Source organism: Solanum verrucosum, unplaced genomic scaffold (genome assembly GCF_900185275.1).
Source record: "Solanum verrucosum unplaced genomic scaffold, falcon-dt-bn FXZP01000137.1, whole genome shotgun sequence".
Taxonomy (NCBI): Eukaryota; Viridiplantae; Streptophyta; class Magnoliopsida; order Solanales; family Solanaceae; genus Solanum; species Solanum verrucosum.
In genome coordinates this window covers 1,189,607-1,211,139 of record NW_026020405.1, presented here as the reverse complement: position 1 = coordinate 1,211,139, position 21,533 = coordinate 1,189,607, and the positions used below count along the sequence as shown (strand labels likewise).

Genomic DNA, 21,533 nt, shown 5'->3' with positions numbered 1-21,533 from the left:
CATTCTGAAATTCGAAATTGAATATGCGTCGAGTTTGTGATAATCATTGTTATTGTTGCACATGTTCAATTTCAGGGTTGAAATTAGGAAAACAGCAATTAGTGTAAGCTGAAAGATGGCTGCATTGGGGGGTGTGAAGAAGGAGGGAGGAAGTGTAACTGAAGAAAAAGGGAAGTTGGTGTTTGGGAGGTACTCTGATGCTGAAATGCTAGCTCTGCTGAAAAGACTTGCTCTGGATCCTTGTGATTCCGTAACACATCAGAAAGCAAAGCCATTATGGAATCAGATGCTAAGAGTGCGAGATGCGATGACTCTTTCTGATAATGACATTTCATGGGTATGTGCCTTTTATGATGTTTCTATAAATATATTTACCTCTATAATGTCTCTTTATTGTCTTGTCCTTGTGGAATTGGTTATAGTCTTGCAGATGTGTATATTTTTCCACTCTTAGAAATAAGGAGACTAAGCTAAACGTCAATGAACTGTATTGGAGTAATGGAGAGAAATAGTTTAAAACAGAACATAGCAATTAGTGTGACTGCAGCTGAAGTATATGGAAATTACTCTAGTCAATGACTTTCATTTAAATGCTATCTGTTGTTATATATAATCAAAAGATAATTATATGGTTCAATTATGTTGCAAATGAAGTAAAATTGTGATTAACATTGAAAAGTTACCAAATTGAGATCAAATACAAGTTGGATTACAGTAGATAATAGATCATTTTGGAACTAGATTTTAGAGTAGATTCAGATTAGCTCTCATCTTGATTTCAGAGTCTCCAAACAAACCCTCAAACTTGGAGTCTAGTTAAGTTGTGTCGCATAAAATTGGATGGACAAAATATTAATTTTAAGCTAAAGAAACAAATATATACTACATACATGTGTATCCCTTTGGCATACTCTGTGTTTCGAGTCTTTTTTCATGACATCATTGCATATGTCATCTGTGTAAGTCTTATTTAGCTTATATCCCATCCAAGATTGAGAGTGTTATTTGTGGCTACATACTGATTTGACGGTAAGGCGACTCCAACTTGTTTAGGATTTGAGGTGTCGTGGTTGTCATTGTACAGATTGGCTGGTTAGCTGGCCATATTGATGAAAATGCTTATTGGACTATCTAGTACTATGAGTTTCAAGTCCATTTGACTGCTTTCTGTAGAATGTAAAACACATCATCTCATTTTCTCCTAGCCCACTGTGCATAAATGATCAGTAGTAGGGAGACTTGATATGCTGCTTCGACAATTCATCATTTCTGCAGGACGTAATAAAATAAACAATATAAAATGAAGTTGATTAATTAGACTTGTAACTATTTATGAAATCTTGATTTGCAAATTAAATTGCCAAATACAGATAGTGGTAGAAAATAATCTGTGAAGAAAAATAGTGTGTTAGTACTGTTATAGTGAGGTACCCCAAATAAAGAAAGTTGTTTCCATTGAGAGCAGTGTAGTCTTTTAAGACTACCAAGTTGTAATATTTCTCACTATATTGGTATTGTATTGCTGTTCTCAAGTGTATTCATTTCTCCATGTTAAAAAGATATGGTGTCCATGTTATTCTCTTATTCTTGTTATGTAACATGGATATTATTATGTGGTGGAATTAGTATTTCCCAACAACGTGGTTATCAGAGCCATAACAAATAATAGTCCACTGTCTTTTCAGTATCCCAATCTCACAAAAGAAAATTATGAGAAATGGTGTGTACGAATGAAAGTCATTCTTGACTTTTAAGATGTGTGGGAAATAGTAAACAAAAGGGTATACTAAACCCACTAATGAGGAAACTCCATCTCCAAATGAAAAGGATGTCTTGACAAAGACAAGAAAGAAGGATCAACAACAACAAGCCATGTCTCTCATCCATCATTGCTTTGATGATGGCATGTTTGAGAAGTTGTCCGATGCAACCACCTCAAAGAAAGCTTAGGAGATTTTAGAAAATTCTCTTCAAGGAGTTGATAAAGTGAAAAAGGTAAAACTTCAAACTCTAAGGGGTGATTTTGAAGTTTTAAAAATGAAAGGAATCATAATACGTTTTGAATTTTTGTTCAAGAGTGATGGTCGATTGTGAATCAATTAAGAAGATATTGGGAGAAAGTAGACGATGTGCTTGTGGTAGAAAAATCCTTCACTCTGTAACACCTAAATTTGATTGTGTGTGTTCTTGAAGAGTCCAAAGATTTAGATTCTATGAAGGTGGAGCAATTGAAAGGTTCTTTACAAGCCCACAAAGAAAAGAACAAAAGGAGAAAAGAAGAACCACTAAAGCAACTTCCTAGAACAAAGTATTCTTCAAAGATTATGGAGGTGAAAAAAGCTATAGAGAAAATGGATGAGGAAGAGGTTGTGGCACTCGTTGAAGAGCAAGAAGCACTAGCAACAGCTTCAACAATGAAGGGAGAGGCCAACAACCATTTAGAGGTCATTGTCATGGACAATGAGGAGGAAAATAATGTGGCTATTATCAACGTACCAGCGAAAAAAGGTACGACAACTCTAAAATTGAGTGCTACAACTGCAATAAATTTTTGGACATTACTCTTGGGAATGTCATAGTAATGTTGAAGGGAAATCTAACGTTGTTGACGACAAGAAAGAAGATGAGTCTAATATTGTTAATGGCCGTAAAAAAAAAGAAAATAAGGATGATTGTTATTCGTGGTATCATGATAATGTGGCAAGCAACCATGTGTGGATGCAAAGACAAGTTTATGGAACTCACTAAGAACATGTTCTTTGGATACACTTCAAAGTCAAATTGAAGGGATAAGTATGATTCTAATTGTCTATAAAGATGGTGGCCACAAATTGATTAATGATGTTTACTATGTGCCAAAAGTAAAGAATAATATTTTGATGTTTGGGAGGTACTCTGATGCAAAATTTTTAGCTCATTTGAAAATACTTGCTATAGATCCTTGTGATTCTGTATCACATCAGAAAGCTCTACCATAATGGAATCAGATGTTAAGAGTGCGAGATGCGATGACTCTTTTTGATAATGACGTTTCATGGGTATGCTCTTTTATGATGTTTCTATAAATATATTTGCCTCTATAATGGCTCTTTATTGTCTTGTCCTTGTAGAGTTGGTTAGTCTTACACATATGTGTATCTTTTTCCACCTTTAGAAATAAGGAGACTAAGCTACACCCCAGTGAACTGTATTGGAGATTTGGAGTAATGGAGAAAAATAGTTTAAAACACAACACATCAATTAGTATGACTGCAATTGAAGTTTATGGGAATTAGTTTAGTCAATGACTTTTGTTTTAGTGTTATATATAATCAAAACATAATAATATAGTTCAGTTATGTTGCTAAATGAAGTTAAATTGTGATTAACATTGAAAAGTTACCAAATTGAGATCAAATACAGGTTGGATTATGGTAGATAATAGATCATTTTGGAAGTAGATTTTAGAGTAGATTCTGATTAGATCTCTTGATTTCAGAGTCTCCAAACAAACCCTCAAACTTGGAGTCTAGTTAAGTTGTGTCACATAAAATTGGATGGACAAAGTATCGCCAAGTAGTTGAATAAGTGAAGAAGGTAAAACTTTAAATTTTAAGGGCTGGTTTGAAGTTTTAAAAATGAAATAATCAGAATCTGTTTTAGATTTTTGTTCAAAAGTGATGGCAGCTGTGAATCAATTTAGAAGATATGGGGAGAGAGTAGACAATGTGCGTGTGGTAGAAAAAGATACTTCGCTCTTTAGCACCTAAATTTGATTATGTGTGCTATTGAAGAGCCTAAAGATTTAGCCTACATGACGGTGGAGCCAATGGAAAGTTCTTTACAGGCTTACGAAGAAAAGAACAAAAGGAGAAAAAAAGAGCCACTAGAGCAACTTCTTAAAACAAAGTATCCTATAAAGATTAAGGAAGTGAAAAAGGACATAACACTCTTGGAAGAGCAAAAAGCATCAACGACGACTTTAACAATGAAGGGTGAAGCCAACAACCATTTAGAGGTCGTGGTCGTAGACAATGAGGAGGAAGATCACGTGGCTATTATCAAGGTACCAACGAAATAAGGCATAACAAATCTAAAATTGAGTGCTATAACTGCCATAAATTTTGGACATTACTCTTGAGAATGTCATGGTAATGTTGAAGATTAAAGCTAATCTTGTTGACGTCAAGAATTCAAGAAAGAAAGAGATGAGTTTAACATTGTTAATGGCCGTCAAAAAAATATACAAGGATGATGTAGTTCATGGTATCGTTATAATAGAGCTAGCAACCATATGCGTGCATGCAAAGACAAGTTCGTGGAACTCACTAAGAAGGCAACGTGCAACGCGTCCTTTGGAGACACTTCAAAGGTACAAATTGAAGGGATAGGTACGATTTTAATCTCTTGTACAGATAGTGGCCACAAATTGATTAACAATGTTACTATGTGCCAAAGTTAGAGAAAAATACTGAGTTTGGGCTAGCTTCTTGAAAAAGGACATGATATGCATCTTTGACTTAGAGATTCAAGTGAAAAATTAATTGCAAAATTGTGTATGACAAGGAATAGATTTTTTTTCTTTGAATCTTTAGACAATTGATGCAAAAGTGGTTGAAGGCTAATTGCAAGATGAATGATGGTGTTGGCACATGCGATTTGGGTACTTGAATTTTGAAGCACACAAATCAATGGAAGAAAAGAACATGGTATATGAGATTCCTTCAATCAACCATTCTAATTAGTTGTGTGAAACTTGTATTCTTGGAAACAAGCAAGGAGGAGTTTTCCGAAAAGGCCACGTCAAGAGCAACCAAGCCATTTCAGCTTGTTCACACGATGTCTGTGGTCCAATCAATCCACCTTCTTTTGACAAAAATAATACATCTTGCTAGAGACTTGGGTTTATTCTTGAAGCAAAAATCCAAAGCATTTGTTGCTTTTAAAAGTTTCAAAGCACTTGTAGAAAAAACGATTATGAAATTAAGCTTTAAGGTCCGATAGAGGAGACAAATTTTCTTAAAAAGAATTTAATGATTTATGTCAGTCTCATGAAATTTGTTGCCTTTCAACGATACCTTACTCACCCCAATAGAATGGAGTTGCAGAGAGGAAGAATAGAACAATTCTTGACAAGGCCAGATGTATGTTGAAAGTTGGAAGCATGCCAAAAGAATTTTGGGCTGAGACTGTTTCTTGTTCTACAACCAAAAATGTTAGAAATCAACCCCCCAAAGAAGTATGGTTTAAAGGAAAGCCAAGTGTCAATACTTTGAGAATCTTTGGGAGCATAGATTATGCTCATCTACCACAACAAGGGAGAGCTAAACTTGACGATCCAAATGTCAAGTATGTTTGTTGGTTATGACACGAGTATATACAACACAAGCAACAACAAGGTGGTGGTGAGTTGTGAAATTGAATTGATGAAGAAGCGACATGGAATTGGGAGGCTCGAGAAGAAAGAACATATGATTTTCTTCCATACTTTGAAGATGACGAAGAACAGGTGACCGTGATGACAATTTGTGTCTTCGCTGTATAGATAGATGCACATCTGCATCTGTAGGTTTGATAAATTTGTCAATACCAATGTATGAGGCTAATACTAATTCTCTTTGCCATGGAAGTAGTTTGATTTAAACTTGTACTCCTAATCATTATGCTTCATGGAGAGGCATTTAGTGAATCATTTACTGTGGATTTTGTATAAATTTCCTTGTAAAATGAACGAATTATAGATGGATGCGCAAGCACATTTTTCAAATGGATTGCTGATGAACTTTAAAACAACTGTATGCAAATTCACATGTACCTTCCTTTCCCTTGAGGGCCCATTAAATTTTGTAAGTTCGTCACCCAGCGCTTGGGACAGAAACGCAAACAGAGCATTGGCTGCATACTTGAACACAAATAGGAACTAGAGCATACTTGAGGGTTCTACCTCCTTTTACCCATTACCCGGGCACATCTTGTGGTATCACTAATCAACAAGATCAATTCCATTTCGTGTTCTTAATGTATCAAAAATCCTTAGTGAAATTTGAAAATCCATGTTCTTGTGGTTGTCTTGACTTCTTTAAGTTTGAAATGGGGTTTCTCTCACTGTTAGCATAGCGGGCCCCCAGTGTGAGGCTCGTATGATGGGCTATTAGCTCAGGCCTCAGTGGTAGATCGCGCCCCTGATAATTGCGTTGTTGTGTCTGGGCTTTGAGGGCTCTCAGCCACATGGATGGTTCAATGTGCTTGCTTCAGGGCAATCCCTGATTTAGTTGGACAATTATATTTTCAGGTGCTCTTTTTCCCATTTTGCTTTAATTCTGTCATACTAATAATAATATATTCTCCTGATTCTTTTGACAGAGGAAAAGAAAACTTCAACAATTTGTCAAAGATCAGTTAAGATCTCCTGGACTTCCAGCAGAAGCAGAAAAATCTAACCAGAAAAGTGCATCAAAACTAAGTAGAAGGCATATTTCTCATGCCTCCAGTATTTCATGCTTACTTGATTCAGGGAAGTCTGCAAAAAGTTCTGGTCAAAAGGTTTTCTTGAGTTCACACAGTGCACGTAGTTCACTAACAGTTGCAGACAATGTTCAAGAGCAGTTATCTTCAGAATTCTCCCTCCACAATGATGCAACAGATTTTGGTCGTAAAGGTTTCTCTTCCTTAGTTGATTCTGATGAGTCAGCAAATGGTTCAGACCTGTTGAGTCGTGTTAACCGGACTCCATCCGTCGCCTCCTTAGAAAACTTGGATGATGCGGTTCATAATTCAAGCTTGTTCTCTGTGAAAGGATCAAGAAGCAGACCTCTACAACTGCCTCGACAATCCTCCAGGTTGTTGAACTTCATTGGTGATCACCTTCAGAGATTTGTTATTCCAGTAGGTCCTCGTTTCCAAGCTGATGTTCCAGACTGGACTGTCCCAGCAGACAAGGATAACTCTGATTATGAAGCCAGTAACTCTGAAAATTCAAGATGGTTAGGCACCCGAGTTTGGCCTACTGAGAACGAAGATTTGGAAGTGTCTTCTAGAGTAATTGGAAAAGGCAGACCTCACACTTGCTCTTGTCGTACTCCGGGAACTGCTGTCTGTGTCAAACGCCACATTTCTGAGGAAAGGCTAATTCTTCAACGTGACCTTGGTCCTGCTTTCTTCAGTTGGAAATTTGATGAAATGGGGGAGCAAGTTTCTAAGGCATGGTCATCAAAGGAAGAATCGACCTTCGAGTCACTGGTCAAAAGGAAACCACAACTAAATGGAAAGAAATTTCTGAAGCAAGCATTAAAGTCATTACCGCATAAGACCAGTAAAACCATTGTCAACTATTACTTCAATGTTTTCATCCCCCGACAGCTGAGCTTACAGAATAGATCATCCAATAAGTCAGTCAATATTAGTGATGATATTGCTGATGACATTAATGATATGTACATGCACAAACGAAGTGAAGGGCAGAAACCTGAGGGTGTGAAAAGTCAATACCTACGTCGGCTAATTTAGTCCCTGGTATCCAATTACAGGTTTGGGATTACTGAAGGATTTGCTTCGTAGCATGATGGTTAACAGCGTTCGTGCTTTCCTCCTCCAGGAATTTTGATGGGAGCGGTCCTTTCAGTACAAGTATGAAACTTTAATTATGTTAATATTAGTCGTTAAAGGTCATTTGTTCAGCCTCTTTTTCGTCTATGGCATTAGTTCTCCATAGATTGAGTAATGGGATGTCCGAAGAGTATTATTCATAAGACTTGGCTGGTATCAAATGTTTTGTGATTATTGGGTTCAATTTCTGCTACTTATGTGATTTACTCCAGCAGTACTATTGAATAGAAGATTATTAGACTTTATTTAAGAATTGAATTTGCTATTTGCCATTGGCTAAACTCCTCTTTTCTTGAACATGTGAATTTAAGTTTGAATTTTATTAAGGTTGATTGGTAAAAAATTATGTAGTCCAAATGGACCCAACCATTGCTTGGTCTTCATCTTTTCATTTCTTTCAACCTCTTTTGCTTTGGTTTTTCCCTCTGGGTTCGTTTTGTACGAGGGATAAGGAATAATCAATCTTGGGATTGATTTTAGTATGAGTTTATCTCATTTTTGATTGGGATAAAAATTGTGAATAACTTATCCTCGGATTAGTTATTTGGGGATTGTAGTGTTATTTCTATCCCACATTGAGGATGGACTAACGATCCCATGATAACTTAACCTAGAATAACTTGTTCTCCAACCAAACAAATCCTTAGTGTCTTCTCATCACAACGATGATGATTTTACATATCGTAGAGGAGCGATGTGGATGAAATGGAAGCTCACATTTGATGTCTTGTATGATAAAAATCTGTCATCGAGGCATAAATGTAAGGCTTATAAAGTGATTTAGACCAACTATGTTGTATGGGTCAGAGTATTGGCCGGTCAAAAGATAAGAGTAACGAAAATGAGAATCTTGGGATGCATTTGTGGGCATACTATAAGATCATGAAAGAAGTTATCCAAGGCAGGTGGAAGTGACCTCTGTAATGGACAAGATGAGGTAGACAAGACTAAGATGATTTGGACATGTGAAAGAGAAGATGCACTGGTGTTTGAGTGAGGAGGTGTGAGAAGTTGACTATAATGGGTGTAAAAAAAATGTAGAGGCAGGTTAAGAAAATCTTGGGGAGAAATGATTAGACAAGACATGACATACTTGCAAGTTATGGAGGACATGACCCTAGATAGAAATATATGAAAGTCGAGAATTATGATAGAAGGTTAGGGGGTAGCCGAGCATTATCTAGTTCCCTTATTAGTGTTATTATCGTTCTCCTATTATCTTATTCTTCAATTTTAGTATTATCGATTGTTTTCTTTGTTTCAGTTATCTCGTATTATCTGTTGTTGATATTGTTCTCTTCTTTATTATTTTTAACATGCCTTCTTCACTATTGTATTTGTTTTACATACTTGATTTTTGATATGTTTTACTTGCACCGAGTGTCTATTGGAAACAATCTCTTTACCTTTACAAGGTAGAGGTAAGGTTGTGCACACACCATTCTCTCCAAACTCCACTAGAAAAATTACACTAAATATATTACTCCTATTATTATTGTTTACCTTCTCATCACCCATTACACTATAATTATTACTACTAGTGTTGTCGATTTTATTTTTAAAAAAAATAAACCACCAATGGATAATATATATTTTTATCCATATTAAATATGAGTCGAGTTGAGCCGAATATTCTATTCATTTTCACCCGACTTATTTTCGATCGAATCATATTTAACTCAACCCGCTCATTTGTCACCCCAAAATGTAGAGAACAAATTGCATATGAATCTCGCGGAGGATTAGATGGAACAACGTGGATTAAAAAAACACTTGTTGAAAGCATGCAAAGTTGAATGGCTACAAGCTAAGCTCAAATAGAATCTGACTTTATACTGGATTCTAATAGCTCTGAGTTTTGAATCTGAAATCTCAAGATTCTCTATCAATTCATTGATCACTAGATTACTCCTTAGGTGCAATGAGTCCAAATATATTGAGGAGCTCCAAACCTATAGTGTTCTATTAATTAACAATACACTACTATGTATACAACTAAAACACATTCACTATCTTACAATTTCAATTTTTTTAAGTAAAACTTCAGGGCATTTCTAGGATAATGAAAAATAACCAAATAAATGTTATTTTAACTTGTGCTTTTATTTGTTTGTTCTAATTATACATGTTATAATATAATGTACTGCAAAAGTAACATGTTTGTTAAATCTTTTCCACACTTGTGAATTTGTTGACTTTGAACTTGTGATAATATGGGTTTTAGTAGTGCTCTTTATAGAGGTACAATTTGATATTTTAATTTGTACAAAAACAGAGGTACAACATATTTTGTGCTGGTCTTCAATTTGATCATGATCCATTCTTAGGTTGTGCAAGTTAAGATAAATGGGTAGGATGATAACTCATAAACTCGATCAAATTATCATAACTATAATATTTATCATGAACTCTCTTTTATGATCTCGAAGCCATAAGAATAAAATAAAAATTCATTTTAAAATAGTGATATGTAAGTCATGATAAATTGATAGGATAGCCTACAAGTTACAAACTCGATCGAATTGTCATGATTTCAAAATTTCACTCATGATACCTCTCTTTGTTATGATTTTAAAGCTATAAAAGGAAGAAAAAAAATTCAAAATGGTGACATACAAGTCATGAAAATTGATTGAATTTTATATTATATTTAATCTAGCTATCTTATTGGATAACTCACAACTTTACCGAATTGACATAGTTTTGTGTTGGTTCAAGTGTTCATCAAATCCTAACGGTTTGACATGACTTTGTGTTTTCTACATTCGACCTATCATGTTATAAATCATTTACAAATACTATCAAAGTGACATTATTTGTCTATTTTTTTTTCAATAATGTGTGTTTTTCAAACTTGTGATTTCAATTTCGATCAAAATCTGCCACAAGCTATCCCAATCACTAATTTAGTCAAATAACACCAAATCAAGAAGACTCACTTTGTCTAAGTACATTAAAATAATTTTATTAACAATAATAAACCATTAACTTTAATTTTCATGCCAAATAAGAATTTCAAACTTCCAAAAGTAAAGAACTAGGGATTTTTTATGAAGAAGATTTGCAGTAGAAGTGTAAAATGAAAGGATAAAAATATCAACAGCAATATACATAAAACTAGTAGTGGCGACTATTATAGGTATTGGAGGCGGCTAATGTTGCCACTAAATCAGTCTTTTAGTGGCGACTGTTATAGGTATTAGCAGCGACAAATGTTGCCACTAAAACATTCTTTTAGTGGCGACTACTATAGGTATTAGCAATCTTGTCCTAAAACAAACTATTAGTGGCGACTAATATAGGTATTGGCGGCGACTAATGTTGCTGCGAAAACAAACTTTTAGTAGCGACTATTGTAAGTATTAGCAGCGACTAATGTTGCCACTAAATAATTCTTTTAGTGGCGACTATTATAGGTATTAGCGGCGATTAATTTTGTCCCTAAAACAAACTATTACTGGCGACTATTATAGGTATTGGCAGCGACTAATGTTGCCACTAAAACAGTCTTTTAGTGGCAACTATTATACGTATTAGCAGCGACGAATGTTGCTCTAAATCATTCTTTTAGTGGCAACTATTATAGGTATTCGCAGCGACGAATGTTGCCACTAAAACATTCTTTTAGTGGCGACTATTATAGGTATTAGCGGCGATTAATCTTGTCACTAAAACAAACTATTAGTGGCGACTATTATGGCTATTGGCAGCGACTAATGTTGCCACTAAAATAGTCTTTTAGTGGCGACTATTATCGGTATTCGCAACGACTTATGTTGCCACTAAAACATTCTTTTACATATATACTAGTAAAATTATCCGCATCTCGCGCGAAAATTTAATGTTATGAAATTTATAAAATAATACTTAAAACTTATTAGTCATTTAAACTAAAACACTACAAAGGAAAATGATAATTATAACATCTTATCATTTATTTTTCAATCAATCATCTTTAATTTGATTTTATAATTTATTATTTTGCTTCCAAGAAGTGTTACTATTTGATATTTTTGAGGAATCAAATGTATCAACCGGTAATATTAAATATTTTAATAAATAAATAATCGTTGGTGAAAAGATAAATAATATGTAAAAGGCTGGAAAAAGTAAACAAATATTCTAATTCTAACGTGTAAAAGTTCAGCCCTACCTTTTACTTTACATATATCATTTTAAATTCTCATTTAAATGTATCATAAGTATATTAAAATGAAAATTAAAGGGAGAATGTATTATATTGGACAACAATTCAACTTATTATATATACTTGAAAAGGAAAAATATTATACAAAACTATTCAGTTTGTTTGGGTATTTTTTAAAAATCAACATACCAGAGTGATGAAGTTTAATTTGAAACTAGACTTCTATTTCAATCACAATGTTGAAAACACATCTATTACTTCAAGAAAAGTATATTTACAACTTGCAGTAAACTTGAGAAATCTGTCTATACTTCATATTGAATATGAGCAATTAATTTATTGTGTCGAAAACACATTTATTACTTCAAGAAAAGTATATTTACAACTTGCAATAAACCTGAGAAATCTGTCCATACTTCATATTGAATATGAGCAATTAATTTATTGTGTAGTTTATCTATTTCTTTGGGATTAAAAGAGGCTGCAGTCTAGTCATATCCTTCTATAGTTCATCCGGCACATTCTTGAACTTATGTCAAAAGTTTATTATTTTTTGTCTTCTTTTCCTAGTTCACTTAGCACATCAAGGTGCGATAAAAATTTTAAGATCTTTATGTGTTTACAATGACATAACAAATTTGAATTTTGTCTTCAAGATATGGTAGTACAGATCTTTAAGGAATTCTTTTACTCTACTTTCAACAATTTTAGTAGAGAAAACTTGCATGAATACTCAATTAACGTGTGTTATTTAATCTGTACTAACAAATACTTATAACAATAACTTTGCAGAAACATAAATAACAAAGTTTAAAAGATATACTCAAAAATAACAATTAATAAAATAAGCATGACTAAAAATGGATGAAATGATCTTGTTTTGTTCCTCGGTTGAAAAGAGATGTCTTGAGCAACTGTAAAAAAAATATCAGGATCTGTAACAATAGAATGAAACAGAAAGGAAAAAATTGAGTCCACTAAATGTATAGTGTACCCTTAAGAAAATTATTCCCCTCTAGTACCCGAGGTTTAAAGGAATAGATCCTCTCAAGATAGGACGATTCTATTCACCAGTGTATTGATACAAAAAACAATGGTGAAGTGAGTCACTCAATAGGAGCAAAGTACACGAATAGTTAATTGTGCAAAAGAAGAAGAAGAAGAAGAAGAAGTAGTTCAGAATTTTCGTTGTTTTAAATGAGAGGAAATCCTTCTATTTATAAACAACAAAGGGTAGTGTGAACAAATATTTATTGTGCCTTATCAGAAAGGTCACAACTCTTTCGGAAAGGTTACAACCTTCATAAAACTCACAATTTTTCATAAAAGTCGCAACTCTTCATAAAAGTTACAACTCTTCAAAAAAGTCACAATTTTTCATAAAAGTCACAACTTTTCATGAGTGGAGAATGCTAGTTTTGGAAATAAATAAATTAAAAGGGAATCATGGATTCTGGTGACGCCACGTAGGTGAGCTTAAGGTTCTCTTTTTTATGTATATATGATATCAACTTAATTTATTTGGATGGTTCTTATGTATCGTTTCAAAATATATATCGTATCATATTGTATTATTTTAATGAATACAATGTTTGGATAGATTGTATCATTCTCCGTCATTACATAATGTCACACATTAATAATTTGAATGATAAATCTAAAAAAGAAGAAGTAGGATATGGGGTAGAGATATTATTAAGAGGTAGAGTAAACAATAAAATAAAATTATTAAATAATAAATTAAGATAAAATGAAAAGAAACTATTAAGATAACGATGCGATCACACCAAATCGATAGTTACACAAAATGAGACTTTTCATGATTCCCTTACGATAAATTTAAACGATATAATAAAATTTGATTAACAATCAAAACAAACATGATATATAAACAAACAATACAATACAATATAACGGATAACTTACAAATAGCCCAAACCAGAGGTTTTAAGATTGGGCTTGGAAAAACATAATTGGACAATTATCAAACCCAAGTGCATTTTATTCTTGCAACATTGGTCTTAAATAGCCCAAACATTGGAATCACACAATTTCACTTTCTTTTTTAATAAATGAATTTGGATGAAAATGTGATCAAAATTATTACATTTTATATTAATTTGAGATCACTACAGAAACTCGTAAAACTTAAATCCTTCTCTTTTGAATTAGAGCATAATGAGTCAGGGTTTCTTGAAAATAGTTTTTCTACTTCTATAAGGTAAAAATAAAATTTGTGTACACACTACCCTCCCTAAACATCATCATTGAGTATGTTGTTTTAAGTTAGAGCTTAACATATGTTTTCCCTCATGATGATCAATGATAGAGTGATACTCATTACTTTCTCCATCCCAATTTATGCTTCACATTTCAGATTTGAAGTTTTGTATTTCTTTGATTGTAATTTTTTCATGTATTTTTAAAAATATCTTGAATTATCTATTATTGTGACTTATTCTAGTACTTTTTACTTAGTTTTCAAATATATAAATTTTATTTTGAAAACTTAAAAGATTTCATAACCGAATTTATGATCAAAATTAAAAGATTTGATTCTTAAAAATTGTACAGTGTCACATAAATTTAGACAGAGGGAGATGGAATCTATTATTATGGGAAAAAAAAATACATAAATGAGTCATAAAACTCAAAATAATTGCATGTTCATACCCCAATCCAAAGTAATTCAAGAAGTACTCATTCTCTAAAAAAAAAAAGTTACAACCCATACCCTCCATTCATTAAGGTTGATAATTTTCGCTTAACTAATATTAAATCAGTATCATATATTGTATTGGTATTATTAAGGCTGATAATTTCGCTTAACTGATACTAAATCAGTATCATATATTGTATTGATATCATTAAGGCCAATAATTTAGCTTAATTAATATTAATTCGGTATATATATATATATATATATATATATATATATATATACTAATTAGTCAATAATACTATAAGATTATATGTATATTATAGTAATATCATTAATGTTTCTTGTTAAGAAATTACTCATTAGTCACCTGCTAAAAGTTCTTGCTAAAGGGAGAGGAAGAGGTAAACTATTATTAACTCAAGCAAATAAATCACATGCTAAAAGTTCTTGCTAAAGGGAAGAACAAGATCATAAAGAATATGAAACTACATAGTAGTACTTGTAATTGGGAGACATGGCATTTTTCCACTATAAAGAAGAGGACTCAATTGTTTGGGAGAAAGAAAGTAGACATGGCATTGGAATTCGAGCCTCTTTTCTTTTTCTTCATCTTTTTTGTTGGTCATGAATTGAAGGTAGAAAACATGTTGTGATATTTTCTTTTTTTTTTTTTAATAAAAAAAAATCTCTCTTTTTTGACTTAAATGGGCAGAATATTTTGATCATTGAGCTTTTACTTGATGAGTTGATTGAGGAAAGAAACACAAAAAGTGGACATAAAATGAAACTCTCAATCTCATACTTGGAATTTTTTTAGGGATTTGCTGACTTTATTACTTTGATTTCCCATTAAGATGAGGAAAACACCTCATTATTTAGACATATAATCATTTCTTTGTATTCTTTTTCAAAAGAAGAAAAAAAAGATGATGTGATTAGGTCAAATAATAATGCTTGGATTTCCACTTTGAGCTGTTTTATTCACTCTTCTTTTTGTACTGAGGAGACTCTGATTCTTTTTAACTTTCTTACAAAAAAAAAAAAACTTTTTTCATCAACAAAAATAACTACACCTCAATCCTAGAGTCGTCTATATGAATCCTCAATGTCCATATCACCTTCTTTTTTAGATGTCAAGTTAACTAATAATGTAGAATATCAAGGAATTGTACCACGATAAAATTGGCAACAAGAGGGGTTACTCAAATGGTAAGCATCCTCCACCTCCGATTCTAAAGTAGTGATTTCGAAGCAAAAAAACAAAACTTGTTCCAACCAATCCACCAATTTCTCTTTTCATTTCTAACCAATACCAATGAAAGATACAGACCCCAATTAAGAAAACAAGAAAAAACTCAACTCTTCTGCACTAAAGAGGAGTGAACATTACTACATATCCCAATTAAGTTAACATTTATACATGCAAACTATAACTAAAGGGAACAACATGCAGGATTTTTTTTACAGAATCCCATATTTGAAGCTTTAGCAGCAGTTGTTAATAGTCTATCCAAACAAGGTCCAAGGTAGATTTTTGATAATCCACAATAATTAGATTGTTCTTTGCCAATTGATTCCCTGCACAAACTTGCTTGATACCTCAGAATGGAGCTTCACAAACTGAGTTCTGCAGTGATATCGTTGACAATCTTATTGCTTGTAGTACATCATCCAAAACCTCGACCTCATTCCTGGATTAAGAGTAAGAAGAAAGAAATGGTTAAGACTCTTAATGTAGGCTCCATCAGGGTATTATTACACAATGAACATGATAAACGCAGAATATTGGACGTGAGTTCATCAAGTTCAAAAAATTTCAACAGCTTGATCATCATATCACAACGCTACAGTTTCTTCTTTTTTGGGTGGGTGATCCACTATGTTTTGTTTTTGTTTGCCTTGACAAGGACTACTCTGGAAAGAGCAATTGACTCTGACCAGCAGAACAATGAACAAAACAAACAACAATCATGAAAATCATTGTAAATGGAATGGTGGCGTAAGATGATCCGTGCAATGACCGAGCAAGAATCGAGTATAGGCACATAGCAAGTTGAAAGCATATCATTATTGGCAACATTATAATGCACACAAGTAATAGATCAGCAAAATCATGACTATTACAAGTATGGAAAACAGTTAAAAGACATCAAAAGCCAATTATTGACAAGTCCTAGCAATTAAGAACTTGACACATCAGCTGCATATCTCCAATAATGGAAATGTGGTAACTAATAATTTAGAAGGATATGCTAACTAATAATTTGTAGCTCTATCAAGTAAACTGTTCCATCTATAGTAATATTCTGATTGATGTATATCCGATAGTAAGAACTAAGAACATATAACTAGTTTGGACATTCTAAAGGATACTAATAATGCTTTTCATATTAAGACAAGAGCGTGAAACCGAAGCATGTACGAATACAGTAATCCTACTCAATTAAGACATGAATTAAGCTCATTGAGAAAATGGGAGACATAAGATTGGCACAAGTTTATGATGAGACAAAGAAAAGACTTTTCCTGTTATTAGAAAAAATCCAAGGAGTACACAGATGACATGCATCGTCAAGATTACATTGACACAAATGATATCAAAACAAATGCAACGAACAACGAAAATTAACGTTTTTGGTTAAAAGAAGCACTAAGGACCTTGGATTTCAGTACAGTCGAAGTAAGCTCCTCGCGATCGAATGTGAGCCATTTGGCCTACTTTTTCCAGGTAAACCTCTTCGGCTGCCTCTCATGGGTGCCAAGTAGAACCGCAAAAGTCCATTATCAAGATGATTAGGTGAATACCTAGCACTTCGATTCCTCTCCAACACGATATCATCTCTTTTCTTCTTTACATGTCCATTCATCTCAACACTAGATTTCCTCATACTCCCAAATGATCCACCAATACCGGTCGAGTTTCTCCAGCTAACACTGCTGTTACTCCTGAATACCTTCCTATTAATACCACCTCTTACATCACCATTTGTCCTCAAGTCTTGCCAAGATTCAGAAAATGACCTCTCCACTCCATTTGATCTACTATACCTATCATCTTCCTCATCTTTGTTCCCACTAACTCTCCTATTTATAAAACCCCATAAATTCCAGGCCCACCTCCTTGACTTTTTCGAATCCTTTCGCTCCCCATTACCAATCACTGAACTATTATCCCTAAAACCTGTCAATTCAAATGTCTCAGAGCAGTCATCTCTTAAAGAGTTGGAATTCGAATTTGAATCCCTCTCACCAACCAACACTTTGGCTCCAAGAAATTGATCACCCATAGCAGGCAATACTTTAGCATTAGATACCGATTTCATCTCATCCATTTCTGCTACAACAGCAGCTGCAGTCTTCCTAATTGAATTAGATCTATCAAGACTCTTCCTTCTCCTCGAAGATGAATCCGAGTAATACTCTTTAGTTTGAGTAGACCCTCCAGGCACTGATTCATCCTCATTGATAGAAGTCATTGAAAGACGCGGTTCCTCAACCGGAATTTGGTTATCAGACCGCGGAATATGCACAACTGGTGCATCTTCTATCACTGAAACCATTGGTGGCATTCTAGGAAAACTCCTACCAATCAAATAACCATCCCAAGAAGCACGGGGTTCATCGAAAGAATACCTTGGATCATCAAAACTCATCCTTCCAGCATCGAGGGAAAACCGAGGATCAGTATCACAGGACCTTCTCCCAAAACCATAATCAGCTATCTCCGATTGGGTATCCCTATAACGCCTTGAAATGGGTTTTTCTACAGGCAATGTACCCGAGTTTTCGCCATTGTTTCTCTTCTTCAGCTTCTGTTTTTTCCTCCAGTTATGCCATTTCTTACTAAAAACCGATGCAGCTGACCAAAAACTCCCTGCAATTTCCTTTAAATCCTTTCCCCCTGAACCCTTTTTACCCTGCGAATCAAGATCTATATGATCTTTCATCGGCTTCAATATATCCCCACTCACCTCCTCTTCCACCATAATCTCCGGCTCCACCTCATTTTCCACCGGTAACTCCTCTTCAATTATTTCATCACCCACATTTCCAAACTCTTCACCATTTTCGAATTCGTCTTCTTCTTCCTCCTCCTCCTCCTCCTCTTTAACCGGTCTACCAACAAACCCATCCCCAATATCATTCGCATTTTGATTTAGCGAACAAGTGGGTTTCCCAGTTTTCGTTTCGTCGTCGATAGAAAACAAAGACCAAAGGGTATTACGACCACGAACGTCACAGGATTTCCTTTGGGGTTCAAAAGCAGAAGTATTAAACCCCAACGCCTCGTTTTTCGAAGCAGAAAACGACTTAGTCCGACGAAGCTCAGGAAAAAACGAAGTGGGTTTAACAGGTTTAGGAGGAAGATTATTAACAACAACCGAAGAAGAAGTAGAAGAAACAGAAGGTTTAGAGAAAAGGGATTTAATAGCAGCAGCAGCAGAAGATGATGAAGTAGAAGGACGTCGAGAAGAAGAAGAAGGGTTATTATTGTTACTGTTGTTATCTAAGGTGGTGAGTCGTTCACAGAGACATTCAGGACAAAAACCGGTGAATTGTTCATCTGGGTGTCGGTCACAACTGAAGGAAGAACGCGGTGGTTGTGTCACCTGAGGTGGCTGTGGCGGTGGTTGTGTTGGGTCTACAGTGGTGGGATTCATTGGTGTGCAGCAATGCGCACTTTGTTCATGTTAAATACAGCATTGCAAAGAGCAATACTAAGAGATTACTAAGAAATTTGCAGAGAAAAAATGGAGAATTTGTGTTGACAGAGAAAAGCAAAAGAGTGATGAAGAAGAAGAAGAGTAGAATTTGTTGGAAAAATAGACAAATTAAAAGAAATAAGAAAATTTCTCTCCCTCTATTTATTTTTCTCTCTCTCTCTAGAATTCTCTTCTCTTTTTTTTTGTAAGATTTTTTTATTTTACTCTGCATGTAAAATGTGATATGACCTTTATACCCTTGATCTACATCGACATTTTTTGTTTCTCGAGATTTAAATTATGTAATTTTAAATAATAATTTAAAATGTATGTTTATGATATTAACATGAAAAACATTGAATCTTATGATATTTTTCTTTTTTTAAAATATAATTTTGGATATTTAAGCATGAATTTTTAAAATATTAAATTAATTTTTAAAATTAGCTAAAGATCTTGGTAAAAAGGAATTTCAAATCTAATTCAATAATAGAAAAATTATCACATAAATCGATATAAAGAAATACTTTCTCGGTTTCAATTTATTTGGTATAGCTAAATTTTGAGATTTAAATTTCTAAGTTTGACCGTGAATTTAGAGATACAAGATTTAATTTTTTTTAAAAAAAATTCATATGTTTAAAAACTATGTAAAAATATATATCACAATAATTGATAACTTAAAGAAGGTAAAAAAAACATATAAAACGATTTCACTAAAAAAATGATTTACTCTTAAATATTAGTTGTGTATCATAAATTGGGACAGAAAAAGTAATTGATACCCTATACATCTTCCCATCCATTTTAGTCGTTGTGCTTATTAAAAATAATTGACTTAAAGTAGTTGTTATTTAAAAAATAAACAAGATGTAATTAATTGTTTTTTTTTGCCTTTATATTTATGCAATAAATATAGATACAGATTAATTATTGTGATAAGAAAAATATATTAGTAAATTGAGATAAGCAAAAAAATAAGAATAAATTAATTAAAATTGCCCTTTTAATTAAGTGAATTGAATAAGAGGGAACGGAACATTTAATCTTTTTACACTAACACATTAATAGAGTTAAATGTCTATAGTTAATGTATGAGTCAATGACCTTAAATATTTAGGTATAACCTATTAAACCACACTTATTATGCTATTAATTAAGGCTCGTTTGTCTTGTTGTATAAGAAAATATACTTTTGACATAAAATTTTACAATAGTAATGCATTTTTTGTAATCACAGAAAATAAGTTCATTAATATTAAACATAGTATCACGGTTTCAAATTATGTGTAACTAGATCGTATGAATTTTATTTTATGCAAAATATAATGTAATTTAAGAATATGTGGTTTTTAAAAAAAATTGATTTTTTTATTAGATGTCCGATATCTATATTGGAGCATGATTCGGAATTGCGCTGGAAAGTCTCATATTAAGGGTAAAACACTTCCTTAATAAAGACAACTTCATATTTAGAAAAATTTGAATCCAAAACCTCTCATTAGAAATGAAGAATAGTTACCACTAGTGACATTTCAATATGATGATTAAGCTAATACACATTTCAATATCTTCATCAATAATTATTTGTTGCATTTATTTATGATATAATAATTATTTTTTTCTATATCAAACTACATAGATATATTTTATTTTTAGTTTGTTTAAAAATAGTGATCGGTTTTAAAAATGATCTAATTTAAGCCTTTTATTTTACCTTGATATAATCTTTTGTATTTTTACTTATTTATTAGCAAATCAAAAGAGTAGTACTTTCTAACACAATATTAAATATTTATATATAGTAGTTAAATTTAAAATTTCAAAATATTATTAAAAATAAAAAATTGTGTAGTGTAAAATAAAATGAGGAAATACTAGTTAGATGTATTAATTAGTACTAATATTTATTTACTTTTATGAGAACTTTGGATTTTCAAAGATTCCTGTCGAGATAAAAAGCAAAAGTAAATCACGCTTTCATCTTCTTTCGCTTTCTTTGCTTTTTTTTTCTTTTCTTTTTTTGGGCCTTTTTTTTTATATAATCTAAAAAGAAAAAAAACTATGCTATTTTTTCCCCTCTTTCTTGATTATAGTAAGAGCTTTTCTTTTTGTTTTTTGGGAGCTTTCTTTTTCAGTATGTTTTTTTGTATTTTAGTCACTAAAATTTGAGTCCCATCATTGTTTTTCATTCTTTCATTTTTTTTAAAGAAGTAGTATCGAAAATATCTCTGAATTTAATGTAAATTATTAGTTTCGTTCTCGAAGGATAGACAATCTTAAAAACACTTTTTCTCTTAACTAACTAAATTTAGATACAACCAAATATGTCACATGATATAACAAATGGTTTCAAACTGTTGTAGGAGCATCAAGATCATCTTAATAAAAAGTCGAGAAAAGTATTTTCTCTAAACTTGCGAGAATTTAAATGTGT

General features: G+C 32.9%; 3 protein-coding genes across 5 annotated transcripts in view; 1 reads left to right on the top strand and 2 right to left on the bottom strand.

Moving 5' to 3' along the window:
- The window catches only part of LOC125840365 (high mobility group B protein 1-like), a 285,818-nt gene extending 279,463 nt beyond the window's left edge, over positions 1–6,355 (bottom strand). For both annotated transcript variants that reach the window (XM_049519332.1, XM_049519331.1), the window contains exon 1: positions 6,345–6,355. The gene's annotated coding sequence lies outside the window, so the exon portion shown is untranslated. The remainder of the gene's footprint in view (positions 1–6,344) is intronic.
- Positions 1–21,533, top strand: part of LOC125840350 (AT-rich interactive domain-containing protein 2-like) — a 165,851-nt gene that overhangs the window by 388 nt on the left and 143,930 nt on the right. Inside the window, exons 2-3 of one of the 2 annotated variants that reach the window (XR_007443729.1) lie at positions 76–337; positions 6,343–7,590. Coding sequence is in view for 1 of the 2 variants with exons in the window: in XM_049519312.1 (XP_049375269.1) it covers positions 116–337; positions 6,343–7,485 (1,365 nt within the window). In the remaining variant the exon portion in view is untranslated. Of the gene's footprint in view, positions 1–75; positions 338–6,342; positions 7,919–21,533 lie in introns of those variants that run through there. The other variant, XM_049519312.1, reaches the window with a different exon arrangement.
- On the bottom strand, positions 16,050–19,103 carry LOC125840338 (protein OCTOPUS). The gene is made up of 2 exons (XM_049519300.1): positions 17,052–19,103; positions 16,050–16,084 (listed from the first exon to the last, which is right to left on the bottom strand). The coding sequence occupies exon 1, from the start codon at positions 19,052–19,054 to the stop codon at positions 17,060–17,062; it is 1,995 nt and encodes a 664-aa protein (XP_049375257.1). The 5' UTR covers positions 19,055–19,103; the 3' UTR covers positions 16,050–16,084; positions 17,052–17,059.